The 20,645-nt window shown below is 35.4% G+C and overlaps 2 protein-coding genes across 2 annotated transcripts; both read left to right on the plus strand.

Annotated features, from left to right (window-relative positions):
- Nucleotides 1–5,117: 5,117 nt before the first annotated feature.
- Nucleotides 5,118–6,614, plus strand: LOC124920662 (pentatricopeptide repeat-containing protein At1g61870, mitochondrial-like). The gene has a single exon (XM_047461201.1). The coding sequence runs from the start codon at nt 5,209–5,211 to the stop codon at nt 6,394–6,396; it is 1,188 nt and encodes a 395-aa protein (XP_047317157.1). The 5' UTR covers nt 5,118–5,208; the 3' UTR covers nt 6,397–6,614.
- Nucleotides 6,615–9,051: 2,437 nt separating this feature from the next.
- LOC124920665 (RNA pseudouridine synthase 6, chloroplastic) lies at nt 9,052–12,304 on the plus strand. Its single transcript, XM_047461205.1, has 9 exons — nt 9,052–9,429; nt 9,580–9,708; nt 9,785–10,039; nt 10,126–10,207; nt 10,854–10,969; nt 11,053–11,107; nt 11,218–11,329; nt 11,463–11,632; nt 11,706–12,304. Exons 1-9 carry the CDS (start codon nt 9,125–9,127, stop codon nt 12,018–12,020), a joined length of 1,539 nt encoding a protein of 512 aa, XP_047317161.1. The 5' UTR covers nt 9,052–9,124; the 3' UTR covers nt 12,021–12,304.
- Nucleotides 12,305–20,645: the final 8,341 nt, after the last annotated feature.

Consider the following 20,645-nt stretch of genomic DNA (forward strand, 5'->3'; position numbering starts at 1 on the left):
AAGGATCTAGAATTAACTGTGCCCTAATAACTGTCCAGTTGACATATTTTTGATTCAGGTGATGGAATCTGTAAGCCTAATTACTATGGTGTATATTTGATATCCTTTTATTTATGCAATAGTTAAAATATATTGACTAGCAAAAAGATTGCGTTTTCTTGCATCATTATGTTGATTTTCATTTTAACTTGACTTTTTTGTTCACTGTTTATGATTTGCAGAAAATTGAAATTTGGAGTCCTACTATTTGTGAGATTGGAGTGTAGTTTATACTTGTAACTTGTAAGTTCCTCTTTCTTCTTGTTTGCTGCTTCTTAATAGACTGAAGTTTTTTTTTCATTAAACCTTATGATTTGTTTTATATGCTTAAACTAAAAAAATAGACACTCTTGTTTTGTTGATTTCTATTATACTCTGTTTTTTTAGTCTTTTGTTTTGATAACTAGACTTAATGTGTTTTTATTTAAATATGATATTATCAATTATTTTGGTTGATAAACATCCATCTTATTAGTATATTTGTATGTGTCTTTTCTTCACTTTCTTTTATAGAACTATTTAGTGGGTATATATGGTAGTATTATGTGGAATTGAGTACAACACCAACTATGGAAGAAGTTCAAGTTCAACCAAATGAAAGCAATAACACTGAATCTTCTCAAAACAAGGAGGTGATTGAATCTGATAAGGTGGCTGAACTTGTGGAAAATGAAAATAGCCCATAAGATACGAACAAAGAGATCCTACTTATAAATTTTTGCCAAGTGAGGCCGATTGGGAGAAAGTTCGTATAGTTTGTTCATTTCTTGAAGAATTTAATGAGGTCACCCATCTTATTTCAGGTAATAAATAAATATCAACATATTATTTTGTTTCTATTTAGTTTGTTTATACTTTAAAAGTCTAATATAATTTATCTATCATATTTTAGGTTCAAAATATCCTACTTTGAATTTGTTTCTCCTCGAGCTGTATAACATACAAAAGTTGTTGAACAATTCCATAGTAGGTGAAGATAGTTTTATGACAAACATGGCCAAGAAGATGAAGACAAAGTTTGATAAATATTGGGGTGATTGTAACTTACTAATTTCGATGGCAGCAGTATTGGATCCAAGGAATAAGATGAAGTTTATTGAATGGTGTTTTCCAGAGATTTATTCTGAAGTTGATGTACTTGAACACACTATTACAGTTCGTGAGACGCTGCATATGTTATATAAAGAATATGTTGAGGCTCACAAATCAAATGTGATTGGAAATGATGTTAGCTGTAATACACAACATCAAAGTTCAAGTAGTGGTTCAACTTTCACTGGAAAAGGACAAGGCAAAGTGAGAGCACAATTTGTAAATTATATTAAGAATGTTGATAGTGTGGAGCATTTGAGGTCTGAGCTTGATATTTATTTCGATGATGGAGTCATTTTATGTGAAAATGATGTTGAATTTGATGCATTATCATGGTGGGAGACAAACAAATTAAAGTTTAGGATTTTGTCAAAGATGGCATGTGACATATTATCAATTCCAATAACTACTGTCGCTTCTGAATCAGCTTTTAGTGCAGGGGGTAGAGTTATTGATCCACATCGTGCCAATTTAGGAGCAGAGACAGTTCAAGTTTTACTTTGTGCAGAAGATTGGTTACGTGCACGTTACCAAATCAAAAACAAACAAAAAGTAAGTAAATCAATATTTTATTCTTTATTTATTAAGTCTTAGTTACTAAATTTAAAAGATAATTTTATATGTGAAGGATAATTCAGGGATAAAAGAGATTCATTTGACTTAAAGTCTTGCAGTCAATGGTTGTGACTTCTCTGGCATAATTATGAAATTGGTAAGTTTATATAATATAATTATTGGTTGACTGTTAAATATTTGTTTGTTTGATAATCATATTATGAACTGAAATAAGTAATGATGATGATGTGTTATATATAATGTAGGTATGTTGATTTTGTGATAATAAATTGTAAGATGTTGCTGGATGAGAATTGAGAACAAAATATTTTTGATAATATGATAGTGTAATGACATTTTTCAAAGTATACTACAACTAAGCAAAATGCTTTATAACATAATCCTTTATTTTATTGTCTAGTGTTAAATATTTATTTATTTTGTAATCATATTATGAAATGAAAATAATGAATACTGATGATGTGTTATTTATGATGTAGGTATGTTGATTTTGCGATAGTAATCTATAATGGTAAGATGTTGCTGGAGGAGAGCAAAATGCTCTTGATAATATGCAAGTGTTTTGGTCTTTTTTGAAGTATACTCCAACTAAAGCAAGATGCTTTATCTTATTAGATGATTGCAAAATACTTTTGATAATAGCAAAATATTTTTGATAATATTTGTGTGTTATGGCCTTTTTAGAAGTATTCTAAAATTAAAGCAAAATGCTTTTTGTAATTATGTTATTAGCTAGTGTTTTATCATTTTGATAGTTTATTTCCACTAATTTATTACACATAGCAGTTGAAAAGTATATTTACAATTTTTACTTTAATGTTGCATTCATTTCATTGTTTAAGTTATAAACGAGCTTTAAACGAGCTCATAAACGAGCTTTTTAAACGAGCTCTAAACGAGCTTTCTAAACGAGCTTTAAACGAGCCGAATACGAGCGGCTCGTGAGCTCAATTAAATTCATACGAGCCGAGCTCGAGCTCGATTATAAAAGCTCGAAACGAGCTCGAGCCGAGCTCGAAACGAGCTCGAGCCGAGCTCGAGCCCGAATATATAACAGACGAGCCGAGCTCGAGCTTGATACTGTTCGGCTCGGCTCGGCTCATTTACATCCCTAGCTGACTGAATCGTTTTGGGTTTAAAATGCATCTGTCAAAGGTTGTTGCAGGTTGTCGAAGGCGAATGCGCATCTGTCGTCTGCGAATGTGCATCTGTCGCAGACGAATACGCATCTGTCGTCTGCGAATGCGCATCTGTCGCAGACGAATGCGCATCTGTCGTCTGCGACAGATACGCATTCGTCTACGACGTTTGCGATATGTATCTCTTAATCTTCATTTTACGTTTTGCTTACTGGTCTATGCATGTGTTATTTTGATGTCTATAATCAATGAATGAGCATAACTTCACTAGCCTGTACGTTTGAATGCTTTTAGGGCACACAGAATGGGCGTTGAGGATGGAGTTCGAATTAAATGGGTAATAATAACAATGGGTGGGCACACAGAATGGGCGTTGAGGATGGAGGGAGCCCGAATGAAATGGGTAATAATAATAATGGGTGTGGAGAGGTGAATGCACAAAGGGATGATCAAAAGAACCTTCAGAGTATTTTTTGAACGACGAGGAGACTTATAATGGGCAAAACGATTGGCGTGATGGAGGGGGTGAGTTTGATTTAAATGCTAAGTAAAAGAGTAACAAATCTAAATTTGAATCCAAAGAATGATATTTTGATTGATTGATATGTTTGTGAATTAGAAGGGTTTTATTTTCATCACTGAGTGGTGGTGTATGTTGTTGCAGTTTTTTTTTTGTCATAATCATTTATATTGAAATCAGATTACTAGAAATGATGTTTAATTGTTGATATATGTGTTGAGAAATTAAGTTTCATTTAAACCAATCAGACATGTCATGATATTGATAATTAATAATTTACTGTCCAATCTAATAATAATTAATCAAAATATTTATATTATTGATGTTTTGTACATAAAATGAGTGTTATTTGAAAACAATCAATTGGAGTTGGGTACTAAGATTTAATCATTCTCATCATTATTTAAATTATCACCATATATCATTTATTGTAAGACACTTAATTTGAATGTTCTAAACAATTGTAAAAATATCTTTGTTTTTCTGACAAAGTCTTCAACATCAAATGAACATCGCTCTTTTTATCGTTATACTGCATTGCATTGTCAAACACTAGCCTCATATCAGCAAAAATGTCACGGACATTTTATAACCAGTTCCATCTTTGGCCTCCATTTGATTCTTTATAGTACTGAAGTACATAAGTCTGTCAATAACCTATACACACTTTCCAACATTAAAATCAATAGAAATGTAAACCAGAAAAGAAAAAAGTATCTTAACTCATAGTAGTCATCCAACCCAAGACCTTCAATATCAACATACTACATAAAGGGTCATTCCCACTTGTGCTGAGTTATCTGATAAGTAAATCACAATGTTAGAAAGCAAACTAACACTGTTTGTACAAACAACCAAGTAAACAAAAGGTCGCAGGCGAAAAATGCATCTGTCGCCTGCGAATGCGCATCTGTCGCAGGCGACAGATGCGCATTCGTCTGCGACAGATGCGCATTCGTCTGCGACAGATGCGCATTCGTCTGCGACAGATGCGCATTCGCAGGCGACAAATGCGCATTCGTCTGCGACAGATGCACATTCGCCTTCGACAACCTGCAACAGCCTTTGACAGATGCATTTTAAACCCAAAACGATTTAGTCAGCCAATAAACCTAAACCTAAACCTAAGCCTAAACCTAAACCTAAACAATAAACACTAAATCATTCTTCCATTTCAAAATGCATGGAATATAAGATAAACCCTAAACTCACTTTCAATGGATAATCGTTCTGCTTCTCGTCGGGGGCTCGTAGGAGGTCGGGGGAGAGGAGGGTTACGTGGGTTTGGATCGTCGTTGATGTTTCGGGAGCTTTTCGTCGTCGGGGAGAGGGAGGCTGGATCGGTCGAAAACGGAGGAGGGGGAGAGTTGAAAAGAGGGAGAGTTGAAAAGAAGGAGAGGGAAGGAGAAAGGGGAAATGAATTTTTTTTTTTTAATTTAAGGACAAAAGAGACATTTTCCATAGAGAAAATGTTATATTTGAAAAAATTACTTAACCTATGTTAAGTTTGGAAATAACCCTTTTATGAGGGTTATTTCATCAAATTTTCCAATTATATATAGATATTTAAATAAAACTTATTAAAAAATGTTAAAAATAATTAAGTCAAAAGATGAAGGATAAAAGTTATATGATATATTTATATTTTTTTATAAAAGAAGGATTTGTAGCGCAATGGTTGCGCGTCTCACTACAGATAGAATGCGTGTTCTTTTCACATCAGGTTCATCTTTTTTTTTATATTTTTTTATATTTCTTCTTCCTCTAGAAAAACCCTAGTTATTCTAACCGTTATCTTTCTACCAAGCTCACTCAAACAGACAGATCTCAGTTGCAGAAAACATGGGATTGATATCCAAGATTCGATTCACCCCGTCGATCATTCATCTTCGTAGCTTCTCTTCAATCCGAAACCCTAATTCAACCAATGACAAATCACACGCCACTCTCGCCCTCCTCAAATCGGAGAAAAACCCCGATCGAATCCTCGAAATCTGTCGCGCCGCCTCTCTATCCCCAGATTCCCACCTTGATAGAATCTCCTTCTCCGTCGCCATTTCAAAGCTCGCCGCATCCAATTACTCCGACGGCATTCGTTCGTACCTCGAAGAGTTAAAAACGAAAAGACCCGACCTTCGAAATGAACGGTTTCTTTCTCACGCCATCGTTCTTTACGGACAAGCCGGTATGATCGAAAGCGCAATTAACACTTTTGAACATATGAAGGATTTCGATGTCTCTCCATCAGTAAGATCACTAAACGCCCTACTCTTTTCCTGCATAGTCGCTAAAAAATACGACGAAGCAAAGAGGGTATATCTTGAATTCCCAAGCAAACATGGGATTGAGCGTAATTTGATTACGTACAACACAATCATCAAAGCTTTCTGCGAATCGGGTTCATCAAGTTCAGTGTATTCCGTTATAGCAGAGATGGATAAGAACAATTGTAAACCAAACGGAACAACATTCGGTACTCTGCTTGCTGGTTTCTACAAAGAGGAGAAGTATGAAGATGTGGGTAAAGTGACTGAGATGATGAAGACTTACGGTGTTACGCCTGGAATTGGTGTATACAACAATAGAATTCAGATTCTGTGTAAAGATAAGAGATCAAGTGAAGCTAAAGCATTACTGGATGGGGCGATTGGGAGAGGTTTGAAGGCGAATAATGAGAGTTATGGTAATTTGATTCATGGGTTTTGTAAAGAAGGTAAGTTAGATGAAGGGAAGAAGATATTTGAAACGATGAGGAAGAATGGATGTGAACCTGATAGTGAGTGTTACTTTACTCTTATTTACTTCTTGTGTAGAGACAAGGATTATGAATTTGCATTGAAGATAACTAAGGAGTGTATAGGAAAGAATTGGTTTCCAAATTTTACTATTATGAAGACTCTTGTGAGAGGTTTAGGAAGTGTATCCATGGTTGATGAAGCTCGAGAAATTGTTGGTGTGTTGAAGAAGAGGTTTCCTAGTAGTGCTGATGTTTGGAATGAAATTGAACAAGAGGAATTACTCAACAAGTAGATAGATTATTATGTCTGCACATTTTCAATTCATGTTGTAAGAAATTGGGTTGATTTCTAGTTTCAGTTAGAATGGGATGAAATTGGGTTTTCTGTTTCTTGAATGATCTTTTTACTTGGAATCAAACTTAAAAACTTTTTATCGTGATTATAGAATTGAAGACTTGTTTTCTTTAACATTATTTTTTTTTATATGAGCTAATATGTTTGTTTATTCAATGTTATACATTTTGTAAGACATGTTATACAATTAATAAGTCATTTTAATGTAATAAGATTTGTTTTTAATAAATTAAATGTCACAATTTCAAATTCTAAAACATTTTCAAATAATGTTAGCTTCTAACATTATATACAAATATGAAAAGTGAAAATAAGAAGAAAAAAATACAAACGCGTTATTATTGAGCTCATAGATTTTTTTAGTAGAACAAATAACTCAATCGACTTTCCATAATAGTAACATTATAAATCATATGTATTGGGCAACTATGATCATTAAAGGTTCAACAATTTCTTTTTAATTATATAGTTCAATAGAAAATAATCGGAATGGTAACTCAAATATGTATTCTTGCTATGTCAGTCGTCTCAATCCAAACTTCACAACAACTACCCAAAGACTCGGACATCACCTAGTGAATGAATTACAATCATACTTCGTATACTAACCACCCTTGACAATACAAAAAAAAGTTAGTCGTCAATTTCACCTCCTTATGACAAATACGACATTAATTACCATAATGCAACTTTTTTCCATAATGTCACAAAAATCTCACGAGACGCCTCTATAGAATCAAGAGGCTCTCACCACATAACTGTCAATTACATAAATCACTTACAATCCACTAATTAATCTTTCGAATTTTAGTGTCACTAAACACAATATATGTCACAACCAAGAATTCTCAATGATAACTTAATGACTACTTTCTTCACATCATCATTGATTTCATAAACGTTACAAACAATCATCTTTTCAATCATTAATGAAATATAATCGGAATAACTATTTCTAGATTTCGAGACCCACTTTCCCTCTTGCATATACCATCGTGGTAGATCATTTAGTTTTTCAGCTGACAACGTTAGTAATTGTTCGATGAATAAGAGAGCTTGGGTAGAAAGTATACGAAAATGGTGAGATCTCGCGCACATTGAGTCACGTTTTAGTCTTTAATTCAAGAACCTCCCCCAAAAGAGAGTTGTTTTCATTCAACGTCATATTATGTGTCGAAAATTCCATTAAAATATTCTCATTGACATCATAATTTGGCTTAGAATTCACTAATTTCCTATTGGACACATCGTGAATGAAAACTGACAATTTCATTTCAAAATAAAGGATTCTAATAGGTGATTTGGATTATGTCTTTCACAAATGACCAACATCCCATTTCTACCTAATCAATTGATTTTTGTTCGGAAAATAAATCTGAAATATGATGGGTTTGATGCCCACATTTTTCGATACACCACCACCACACCACATACACGCATTAATTTTTTCGACATTCAAGGTGGCATCGCAACCCGATCTTAGTCTCATGAAACCTGTTGATTCATTTAATCCCTCCTTAGTGTGTACGATATCCCTCTTGCCCATATCAAATCTCTCTGAATTTGTAATCTCAACAACTAGCATTTCAACATCCGTAAGGCTAGTCATATATATCCGATCAACGTAAAATGAGGTTATCACCGTCTCTCATTTGTCTAAACGAATTCGATGACTCCAACTCATGTGGATTCAATGTGTTTGTTTATGATGGAGACACAACAATAAGATATTCATTACATACCATCACCTTATACATTTGTTTTCAGTTATTAACACAGATGATTTCCGGGTAACGAATATTTGAATCGAAGTGATACACCCTCATTCTAACCCAATTGGTCTCCTCCAATAATTGAGTGTTCACTTCGAGCTCAATAAATCCACCAAGATCATTACCAACTCGATAAAAAAAATTATGATTCCACATATTCATTGACATTTTAAAAATCGAATATATGTACCCTCCATATCTACGTATTCGGGGTGCAATAACCTTTGGATTATCAATATTAACTGATCGACCATTAACGAGTCGTCGGATTCCTTACTCGACTAACGGTCTAATACACTTATCGATTCACATGATAAATGTTGTTTTAAATTTCGATAAATAAAGCAACATATCTTTCTCGAGAATTGAAGCCATACCAAAAGATGCCTTAATTAGGTCCGGACCGGAGACTCCTTCGACTTAAAAGCCCAATGTAATATCTTTAATTGGATAAAGTCTACTTCAATCGCTATTCCTTTTTCGTTCTTTATTTCTGAGATAACTACAATTTCAGGCAAAACTCCAATGTTTGAAATACAAAAGATTTGACTCCAACACTTTTTGTCTAGTTACCCAAACTCTTTTATTTTAATTAATCTTTAATTTACAAATATCCAATTATTTATTTTAAATAGTGTTTTGGATTTAGACAGTTTTTTTTAGTATACTGTACAATTTTTTCCCCTACATATTAGTACAGTCATTTAAATTCATTTAATACTTTAAATTAATTTATAATCACATTTAAGAAGCCTAAAATTTTTAAATATTTTCAACATAAACAATTTATATTAGCAAAAAAGAAAAGAATTTTCACTTTTATCGTCTGGTCGTCGTCTTAAAACAAGCGAAGCCGTTCAACAGTTCAGTGGCGGCTTCCTTAGCCCCGTGCCCATGAGAATTGGAAATACAATTTGGTTCACCGCTGCCAAAGATATGAAGGCGATTGGCGCCACTGGTTTCCCTTCACTCTTGGCCAACCTGAGGTCTTCTAGTTGCCGGACCTGCTCTAGCATTCCTCTTTCTTATGTCCGAACTCTACCCTTTGTTGCCCACGACGATATAAGGAGGAGGAGGCATCCATATACCGACTCTATTCGGAGAAGTGGAAGTTGGGAATTGCCTCGTCCAAATAGAAATCTCTATTGCAAATACAGTTCTATTTCAGCTGTTGCAACTTCCTCTGCTCCACAAAGCTGGTATCTTTGCTAATTGTTTCTGCCTTCTTCTTCTTTTATGCACTAGTCAAATGGAACAAACAATTATGCACTTATTTAGACCTAAAATTTGTCATTTCTGGGTTATCCTTGCTAAATATGCTTAATATGATAATGTCGAAACTTGTTCAGTTGCCTTGAATACCATCGGTTGCTTCCATGTCCTGCTCAAAATGGTCCACCAAGGATTGAACATTTTGTTGTTTCAGAAGATGGGCCAGTCCTTGAATATATTACAAGAGAATTGAATCTTCCTCCATTGTAAGTAGGTTTATTAACTTATATTCTCCAGCATTTTACTTGTTGAGTAACTAAGGACAAAAGTTTATCTTCCAAGGTATGTTGAAGATCTCATACAATTTGGTGCTGTGTTTTATGCTCTTGTATGCCCGAAACCTCCTCCAACTGCAACACCTAAAGAAGTAATGGCTTACAAAGAAGCTACTGACCCTTCAGTTCTGAAAAATAGAACCTCCATTAAAGGTAAAACTGTAAGGGAAGCACAGAAGACATTCCGGATAACCCATGCTGATCAGATTGTTGAAGCTGGAACTTACCTAAGGGTGCATGTACATCCCAAAAGGTTTCCAAGGTAATAATATTTTGAAAATAGGACTTGAACAACATTGTTAAGAAAGGATGATTTAATATGAATATCTAGCTTTGTGTTGTTCCCAGGTGCTATGAAATTGATTGGCTGTCAAGAATTATTTCTGTATCTGACGAATTTGTGGTTCTTGACAAACCTTCTGGCACCTCAGTAAGTGAATTATCCAACCTTTATCAATTTAAAGTTTGGAAATACGTTTTTTCTCTCTGAACTTGCATCCAATGTTCAATTTTCATTTAACACCATTAAATGTTTAAAATTTTAACAAACAACCTCTTATTTGTTTTAAATTTGATTCGACACACCTTCTTTTATTTTTGGCCCTCTCCGTTTGTCATTGGTAAATTCTGCAATCGTCAACATAAAAAGTGGGTTGGATCAGAAGGGGTTGTTTGTTTAAAGTTCAGATATTTATGGTGTTAAAATAAATTGACAGCGTGATTTGTTTTGAGCCATTTTCAGATGTTAAAAAGTGAAATGAGCAAGCAAAATGAACCTTTTAAAGAGCAAAACAAGCTTCTTTCCTTAAAGTTTTATTATTTGGTTTGCGAACCTACCTGGGTAGGTCAAACACAAGAGGCTTGGACTAAGTGGTTTAAAGTGGATTAAAGTGGGGATCATAACAATATGTTGTTGTGCTAGCCTCCTCTCGATATTAGTCAAGATGTGCGCAAGCTGGCCGAACATCCTGACAGTCAAAATAATTTTTTATCTGGTCTACGAATTCTGAGAGTGGATGTTCATTAGTTGGTGCTTTTTATAAAAATATTTTTCATTTTTCTAAATTTATGGTTAGGTAGGAGGTACAACAGACAACATTGAGGAAAGTTGTGCAACATTTGCTGCCAGAGCTCTAGGATATAGTGAATCATTGAAAACTACCCACCAGATTGATAATTGCACAGAAGGCTGGTAAGGAACTATAACAACTGTTGTCTATAATATCTTGCATTACATGCCGTTGTCATTTTAATGGAGGAAACGTGTTGTTGCAGTGTTGTACTGGCTAGAAGTAAGGAATATTGTTCAACATTTCATGGGAAAATCAGAGTAAGTTTGTAAATCATCTCTGAACTTATAATTTCTCTAATATTTTGATTTTGCAATCTATTTAGAGGTATCTTTATTACAACCTTTGATCTGAAGTTTTATATCTTCAGGAGAAAAAAGTAAAGAAATTATATCTTGCTCTTGCTGCTGCTCCTGTGCCAATAGGAATACACACTCACTATATGAGGCCAATCAACATGGCTCCGAGACTAGTTTCTGAAGGTAATTGTGTTTACCTGTTGCATCATGGCTGGTTTCTCTCTTTTTCATCTTTTTGTTTTAGATGTTCAGATAATTGTTACCTTCAATCGAACTGAATTCATTTTTGTGAGTTCTCTTTTTATATTAATTTCAGATTTAATAGAAAGATGGAGTCTATGTCAACTTGAAGTGTTGGAATGCAATAAGATACCATGGCCACACCGCTTAATTGAGGAAAAATACAGCATAGAGGATTCTGGCTGGCCCTTAAAAGACTTTGCATACGAATGTAAAATTGACCTTTTAACAGGTCGGACACATCAGGTAAAATTTTGTTTGTATATATTAACTTAAAGTATTTACCTAGATGTCTTTAATAATAATAATGCTACAACAGATTAGAGCACAATTATCTGCTATTGGTGCACCAGTAGTAGGGGACTCAATGTACATGTCAGCTGCAGTTGCAGAAATGGCTAATCCTGGACTTAATCCATTTGGGTTGTCCAAGAGAGATTATGAAAGTGATAATGATAAAGAAATAGCTATTCAAGAGTGGATTGAACATCATGGAAAGGAACCCAGCATTGCTATTGGCCTTCAAGCATGTCAGATATCATGGAATGATGATGATGAAGATGACGACAATGGAGGTGTGGATACTTATTTGTTTAAGGCTGGATTACCCTGGTGGAGAGATACCATCCAGTAATGGCTTATGACCTAACCGCCTCTTCTTGCGGTTTTGTTGTTGTACTGGTAAAGAAGTTTTGGTTATTTTGTTAAAGGTTGGGATATTATTAGAAACTGTGTCATACATGTGAGCTTTTTTGGTAGCATAAAAGATTCTTTAAGAGTCTCAGGTCCCAGAAGTTGGCCACAATCTTTTTTTCATTTCTTGATTTTTTTTGGTTTTACAATGAGAATGGAATCATAAAGTCTTTGATCTATTGGATAAGACCCTTAATTACAACTTTGTTGGTATTGGTTTTATAATAGTTTTGTGATTTGTTGCAAATGAAAACTAAATATTAGTTTTTAGTAAAAAAAGTGTTGTTATCTTGAACTCATTTAGTAAAGAAAGTGCTGTTATCTTGAATTCATGAAGTATTATTACTTTTTATGTGTACCTTTTGTGTAGTAAAATTGAAATAAATTTAACAATAACATTTTATTTTTGAATAATTGAAATTGGAATTTCACAATAATTGACATTTAATTATCATTCATATTTAAAAAATTATAGAATTATAATTCAATTTTAATTTTTTAATTCAAAAAAATATAATAAAAATAATTTTAATATATATTATTTATATTATTAAAATCTTGGTTTCACAGTCCAAAAATCATCTATTAACACCTTAATTGTATGTAAAACATCTATTCAACAACAACACGTTAATTGTATGCCTAATGTTCTTTGTGTTTTTTTTTACTATAGACTACTATCAGGAAATTTGATAAAATGGTCCTAATAAAGGATTTAAATTCAAAAAAAAGACCCCCCGATCAATTTTGTAAACTGGCCTTTTTGTCCTGCAAAATATCCGTATTGCCCATTGTGCGCTCATTTTACTGCTCATTAACGCGAAATACCACTCTTACAATTTCCTCTAAAACGCGTTTTAGATGAAACGCGTGAGTGGTATTTCGAGTTAATGGAAAAACGCGAAATATCACTCTCGCGTTTTATCTAAAACGCGTTTAAGAACTCACGCATTTTAGATGAAAACGTGAGAGTGGTATTTCGCGTCTTTCATCGTATATATACTTTATTTTACCCTAATTTAAAAAAAACCCATTCACGACTCTCGATTCTCTCTCCGACTCTACTCTCGAACCCACTCTTCTGAAGACCACGACCACGAACAACAGCGGATGACGATCGACGACTACGACCACAACCTCTCCGTTTGAAGACCCACTACTCTTCGTTCTCAAAATGAGTATGTTTATTTTATGTTATTTAGTGATTATGAACACTAGGTTGATTATAGTATAGTATAGCTAGGTTGTATTTTTAGTTAGTGATTCGATAACTAATGAATGAATGTGAATGAATACTATGTTATATGAACAAAGACAGATGTGACTCACGCGTATTTTGCTCACTCACGCGAAATACTCACTGAGGAGGAGTTTGCTGGTATATTTCATGGAAATACAATGTTTCAAGAATTGTCCACAAGTTTGCTTCAATATACCTATTGGATAGGGGACTCCTATCCCATTAAATCCATTGCAGCAAACTTCTGGGAAAGTTGCTACATTGGATTTCCATGAAACTCTACCAACAAACTCCTCATCGGTTATGGTTCACACCATCTTCAAAAAAAACAACATAAGTAAGTAAAAATTATGAGTGAGCCAACAACAGAATATTACAATATGCGTAATTCTTGTAATGTTGTTGAATTATTTTCAATTGCAGCTCAAGTAATTCTTTACTTTGATGGAGAGTGAAAAACTACGGATGATGTTACTCATTTTGCTGCAAAGTCAAATAGAGGTTTGAATGTTCCCCGAAATTCTACTTATGCCCAATTAGTTGATCTAATTTATTCTGCTACTAATGTTGACAAATTATGATTTATTGGTTCAAGCCAAGTATAATACTCCGGGCATTAATGTCAATTTTTTTTATATAACTGATATAAAAAACGATGTGGAAGTGAATTTCTTTTTACATTAAGTAGTTTTAGTCCACAACCGCACTCCATTGTGTGTATCTTTAGTAGAGAATTCACTACCTAGAAATTCAACGAACCCAACTCAAAAAGTATAGTGGTTCCAAAAATTGATGATCCTGGCGTATTCCCGAAGCAGTGGAAGCTCGTCTTTGAAACTCAAAATGACATTGAAGATGAACCATGTTTGCGTCTGAATGAGGGGATGATGATTGGTTCATCTTACCCAACCTAGTAGTGTTTCTTGGGTTGCTATTACCCAACCAAGCAGTGCTTGAGTTGTTAGTACCAATCCAAGTAGTGTTTGGGTTCCTAAGATTGGGCTTCAACAAGATGTAGTGATTGAGTTGCTAGTAACATACCAAACATTGAAAATACGATACCTGAGGCACTAACTTGTGAAATTGAAGTCAATTCGTTTTTGGAGAATAAAAAAGAACTTCAACTGAGGTTGCATAAATATGCGATGGCTAATTATTTTGAATTCAAAATGGCAAAGTCAAAAAAAGATATTTGAGTGGTGAAATGTTTGAATCAGAATTGCAAGTGGAGATTACGTGCTGTGAAAGGAAAATCCTCGGAAATGTTTGAGATTCGGAAATTTGTAAAAGATCATAAATGTTCAATTGTGACAAGGCGAGAAAATGAAAGACAAGCACCATCATGGTTGAGGAATGCATGAAGAGCAAGTACATGGACCATCACCATGACCACATGCCTAAGAAAATAATAGAATACATGCATAGAAGTTATGGAATAAAAATGAGTTATAATAAAGCTTGGAGGTCTAGAGAAAATGCCATAATGGTGGTGCGAGGAACTATAGAGGATTCCTATGGTAAATTGCTATCAGACCTCTACATGTTGGAGATGAATAATTCGGGTACTATAACAGACATCCAGACGGATGAGCACAACCATTTTAGATATATGTTCATATCCTTAGGCCTCTCAATTAAGGGTTTCAGAACCAGTTGCCATCCTGTATTGTGCGTAAATGCCAGTTTTCTTAAGAATAAGGTTTAAAGTCAACTATTAATGGCTATAACATTGAATGCAAATGAGCAACTATATCCTATTGCTTTTGGCGTTGTTGATTTAGAGAATAATAACTCATGGACATATTTCATGCAACAACTAAGAGTGGTAATTGGATAAGTCTAAGATCTCGTATTCGTATCCGATAGACACCCAAGTATCGCCAATACATTGTGCTCAGTTTTTCCAAAAGCATATCACGAATAATGCACATACCACATCAAGATGAATATAATGGCCAAATTTAAAAATGATCATTGTCACGCAGAATTTGAATTGGTTTCTCGTGCATACATCGTACCAATGTTTAATCGGTTTTTTTGACAAGATCAGGATTAAGGACCCTCGTATAGTTGTCAATTTGGCAGATATTGGGATGAAGAGATGGAGTCGTGCCTTTTTCCCCGGTAAATGATACAATCAAATGACAAGCAATTGCGTTGAGAGCTTTAATAGTCAGAGTAGGGAAGTTAGAAAATATCACATATCAACCTTAGCTGACTATTTAAGATTCACAATACATCAATGGTGTCATAATAGAAGAGAAAAAATGGATAATCAAATGAACGTTTATCTCAATATTAAGAAAAGTTCTTACATGAGCAAGTTGAGAAGACCAGACTATATAACGTCAATTCACTTAACCGATTCGAGTTTTATGTGCATGACGGTGAATCTCATTTTAAAGTTAACTTACACGAAATGACTTGTAGTTATAGGGTATTTGATGTATCTGGTATTCCTTGTACTCATGTCCTAGCTGCTGCTCGTACACAAAAATTGGATCTCTATGACTTCTGCTCAATGTAACAATTGCTCACATGTTTAATCGTTATCTTTAATCTATCTATCTAACCAATTGCTCACATGTTTAATCGTTATCTTTAATCTATTTATCTATCTTTTTTAGGTATTACTAAACTTAAATGTGGTTGAATGCATATTTGGAGACATGTTATCCTGTTGGTTATGAAGAAGAATGAGATATTCTGAAAATTATCAAACAACGTGTCTTCTTAAAACCACCTGTTAAGGTGAAGAAAGGACAACCAACAACAAATCGTAGGTCATCCCAAGGTGAGACTCGTAAGGTCCAAAGACGATGCAGCTCATGTGGTGGTCAAGGTCATAACAGGGCAACATGCAAATCATTGATGCCTGCACCATCTACTACAAGAGAATCCTCTCAGCAGAAGCATCAACCATCATCTCAGCAGCAACATCCATCATCCATCATCTTAACATCAGTCATCATCTCAGCAACATGTTCGAATTAGACCAAAATGCTCAAATTAGACAAAATGCTCGAATTAGACCAAATGCTCGAATTAGACAAAATGCTCATATTAGACCAAATGCTCGAATTAAACATACCTCATTCTTCTACTTGTATTACTTCTGCACCAGCACATCCTCATTCTTCTTCTCCACAAGCCCATCCTAAAAAAAAGACAAAATACTTGAATTAGACCAAATGCTTGAATTAGACATACCTCAATATTATAATTTACTAGATCCTCAATCAACACATTCACCTTCTCCAAATCTTCCTCATTCATCTCCTCTAAATCTTCCTCATCCTTGTCTTCCTCATTCACCTTCTCCCAAATCTTCCTCATTCAACTCCAAATCTTTCTCATTCATCTACTCCACATATTCCTCATTCAATCTTCTCCTTCTCTGTTCTTCCCATAATGTGACTGATAATATGTCAAATTGTTCTTGTAGGTTAGTTTAACATCTTTTTTATGAGATTTATTTCAGTTTTTTTGTTCATTTAGCTCCTTTGTTAATTGATTCAATCTACATTTATCCCTAAAGTTGTTACTATTGGAGTCATTTGAGGACCAACATCATCACGGGGATCTATTAATGCTGGAGTCATTTGAGAGGAATCACCATTTTTTTACTCGTGGCGCTCTCGACAGAATAAGAGTTGCTAGGGGTAGGGATTCAGGTTCTTCTACTCGTGGAAGGTTTGGCAGGAACATAATGAGAGGTGCTGGGGTGAGTAATTTGTCTTTTCTTCCTCATGTCAGGTTTTGGAGGAACTACATCTTCAATATCTTCAAATTTCCTTTTTCTGTAATCAAGTTCAAATAAACAATCATAAAAATTACCTCCCATATCTTCAAAGTCCTCCCATCATATAAGATTTTCTTGTCTTTAGACAATTCCATCTTCTTGACAATCTTGCCTTGCAGGGCAGTGTGAAGATCAGAAGCGGTGCTCTTCCTGCTGGATTTGTACTATATTATCCTTGGGCAGACATGCTCATGCGTTTGAAGCATCGTATTCCTTGCAAGTTTGGGGACAAACGTTTTGATAACCTCATAGGTCCACACTTGTAAGGTTAGTGCGAACCCATATACGATATAAGAAATATCGACATTCTTGTATTTGTTCTTCTTCCCCATTGTTTTCTTCTTCTCTAGATTTAGCGACCTGTAGTGATTCAGGTCCCTATTCAAACCCTTTAGGGTTGCTCTAAAGGACAACTTTTCCCATGGAAATTGGAGGAAAGTGTCGATGTCCTCGTCCATACTGAGGAGTTTGATATTTATTATCCTCTTTGGGTTAAGGGTGAAGAGATATTGGCAAACCAGGTATATCAGCCCCAATTTCCATGCATCCTTATCAGAGAAGGACACAAATTTTTGAGTGAATGTTTGCCGTTCTAACAATCATATTACTTTTAAAATATTTGACAACCAAAGGTGGACATTCTTCAACTTGATTAAAAATGGTTTCCACCGCATGGAATCTCCCAAAATTGAGGCATTTGACCAATGCAAACTCCTTCATTCCAAAACACAACTCATCTCCATTCACTAGGAACTTCATCTCCATAGAATTTGAGTTGCTCTTCTTGGGGAGCATTTGATGTATTATCATTCCTGAGAACTGTAGTAACGTGGATCCTTTTAATAAGAATCGGAATTGAGTTTGTTTTACCCTTTCCATTAGATCCATTGCAGCAAACTTGGTGGCAATGTGTTACGACTTATTTCGTAAGGTGTGTTTTGGGTTCAAGAATCACGTTCTTGATCTATAAGACCGGTGAAATTCTACAATCAAAGGGCAGCGGAAGGTTTTCAATAGAGAATTTGGGGGGAGGGAATAGAAGAATAAAGGGTGCGAAGAGAAATACTGTTGGTCTATACCAAACAGTCCATAGTAAATAATAATAGATGAATATGGCAGAAGTTCATATCTTCATTATTCTATTCATGGGTCCTTAGGGAAGAAAGATCAGCCTTATATAGGTGATGTCTTGCCCCATAATATTCGGTTACAACAACTTTAAAAGAATAACAGAATTCGGTTTGTAAAATAGAAAAAGAAAGCAAAACAAATTAATAAAACAACAAAACAGAAATCTGGCCCATGTGCACACTAGGACCGAGACCGGGTGCCGAGAAAGGTTGCTGGAATTTATTCTAGGACCGAGACTTTGATTTTAGACCCTAACATTATCTCCCCTTCGAAATTCGTCGCCCTCGACGAAAAAAGACCATGGTTTGCCGAGTTTACCGAACCTCTAATGCGCATGCTCAATATTTCAAAAAATTCGGTCGGACTTCAGCAAGTCCATCAAGTGTCGGAGTCTTAGGACCGCATTTCTTAGAAGCCTTCAGTCTTCCTACTCCACGACCAGTCCCTCCTTCGGCCCAGCACGCCAAGTGCAGCAAAAGGGCCATCTTTCTTCCGGGCATACTTTAGAATGTCTTCAAATAACCAAGCCCAGTCCTTTATCCAGACCAGCAACACATGCGCAACAACATAGCCATGTCTTCCGACTACCTTCCTGGCTGGTGTTCGGTTGTTGGGTTGCTGGGTTAGCCCTTTGATTATTTTTTGGAAATTTTCAGCAACGTCTTCCAAAACAAGTGAAACACTTTGGCATTCGTTCTTGCTAATTATTTGTACCGTGGCAGCAACATTATGATTTTCCAAGGCCTTTCCTAGCTGGCTGCCTTGTATTATGTTGACCCACGACCGAGGGGCACCTTGCTGGACCGAGAAAGTGTGCAAGATAATGACACGTTCGTCCCTTGTCTCAAGCACCAAAGGTGTGTCATAAAAATTTGATTCTTAGACGGGTTCTTGAACGCGTTCTTGGACTTCTTGATGATCAGCTGGGGCCATGAACAATCTGGATTTGCACCTATGATTGGGCTCCCATTTTGTGCTCGGCCAGACCGTATTAACAATGCATGGTTTGGGCAGCAGCGGCGGTTTGGCGTTGTACAAGGGCCTGCGACCGAATCACAGCAATAGATCTTTCTTGAATTTATGCCACGTCAATGCTTCCATATGGTTGCGATTCCGCAAATATGATTCATGCCACGTTCTTGCCTCTTTTGAGAAGTGAGTGCGGACAATGTCCAACTTTGTGGCATCATTCGTCTTGCTCTCCCTAAATATTTGCTCGGCAAATAAGAGCCAGCCCTCCAAATCAGTCCCATCAAATTCAGGAATATCAATATTTGTGAGCTGGGTTGGAGGAAGGTAGCAAGAAGCAATATTATAGGGTCGGATGCGGGGATTTTGGCCATTATTAAACGCACCTTTTTCAATGGCTGTCAAACTTTTTCCAGCAGCATACCTTCTGTTCATATTTGGCAGAAAAGCATTGTGCACGGCAGCCTGTTCGGTCATATGTTGTTGTAGGGCAGCATTCATGGAGGCATATTGTTGGGTCAGCCTTCGAGTAGGGTCTTAAGATCATCCATCTTTGCTGCTATCTGGTTTCTTTCATTTGAGAATCGTCTTGCTCTGATACCAAGAATGTTACGACTTATTTCGTAAGGTGTGTTTTGGGTTCAAGAATCACGTTCTTGATCTATAAGACCGGTGAAATTCTACAATCAAAGGGCAGCGGAAGGTTTTCAATAGAGAATTTGGGGGGAGGGAATAGAAGAATAAAGGGTGCGAAGAGAAATACTGTTGGTCTATACCAAACAGTCCATAGTAAATAATAATAAATGAATATGGCAGAAGTTCATATCTTCATTATTCTATTCATGGGTCCTTGGGGAAGAAAGATCAGCCTTATATAGGTGATGTCTTGCCCCATAATATTCGGTTACAACAACTTTAAAAGAATAACAGAATTCGGTTTGTAAAATAGAAAAAGAAAGCAAAACAAAATAATAAAACAACAAAACAGAAATCTGGCCCATGTGCACACTAGGACCGAGACCGGGTGCCGAGAAAGGTTGCTGGAATTTATTCTAGGACCGAGACTTTGATTTTAGACCCTAACACAATGTTTGAGATATTGGTTTTTCATGAGACCCTACCAGCAAACTCAGGAATTATGGTGGACTCCATCTACAAAAAAAAGGAACAACATTAGAGTAAGAAACTCCATAACATTATATAATTACCTAAACTATAGAACATAACAACTAAGTAACCAACATCAAAGAATACACGAGGAAAACAACATATAGGTACAATGCTTGTGAAATAACAATTTGTGGTTATTAAAAATCCTAAACCATGTATTCATGCAAAATAAGAACACTGATATAATACTAGTGAGTGAAGAACATTGGATAAGCAACATCATATACACACATAAACCTTAAAAGCTAATGATT

Source organism: Impatiens glandulifera, chromosome 1 (genome assembly GCF_907164915.1).
Source record: "Impatiens glandulifera chromosome 1, dImpGla2.1, whole genome shotgun sequence".
In the NCBI taxonomy this organism is placed as follows: Eukaryota; Viridiplantae; Streptophyta; class Magnoliopsida; order Ericales; family Balsaminaceae; genus Impatiens; species Impatiens glandulifera.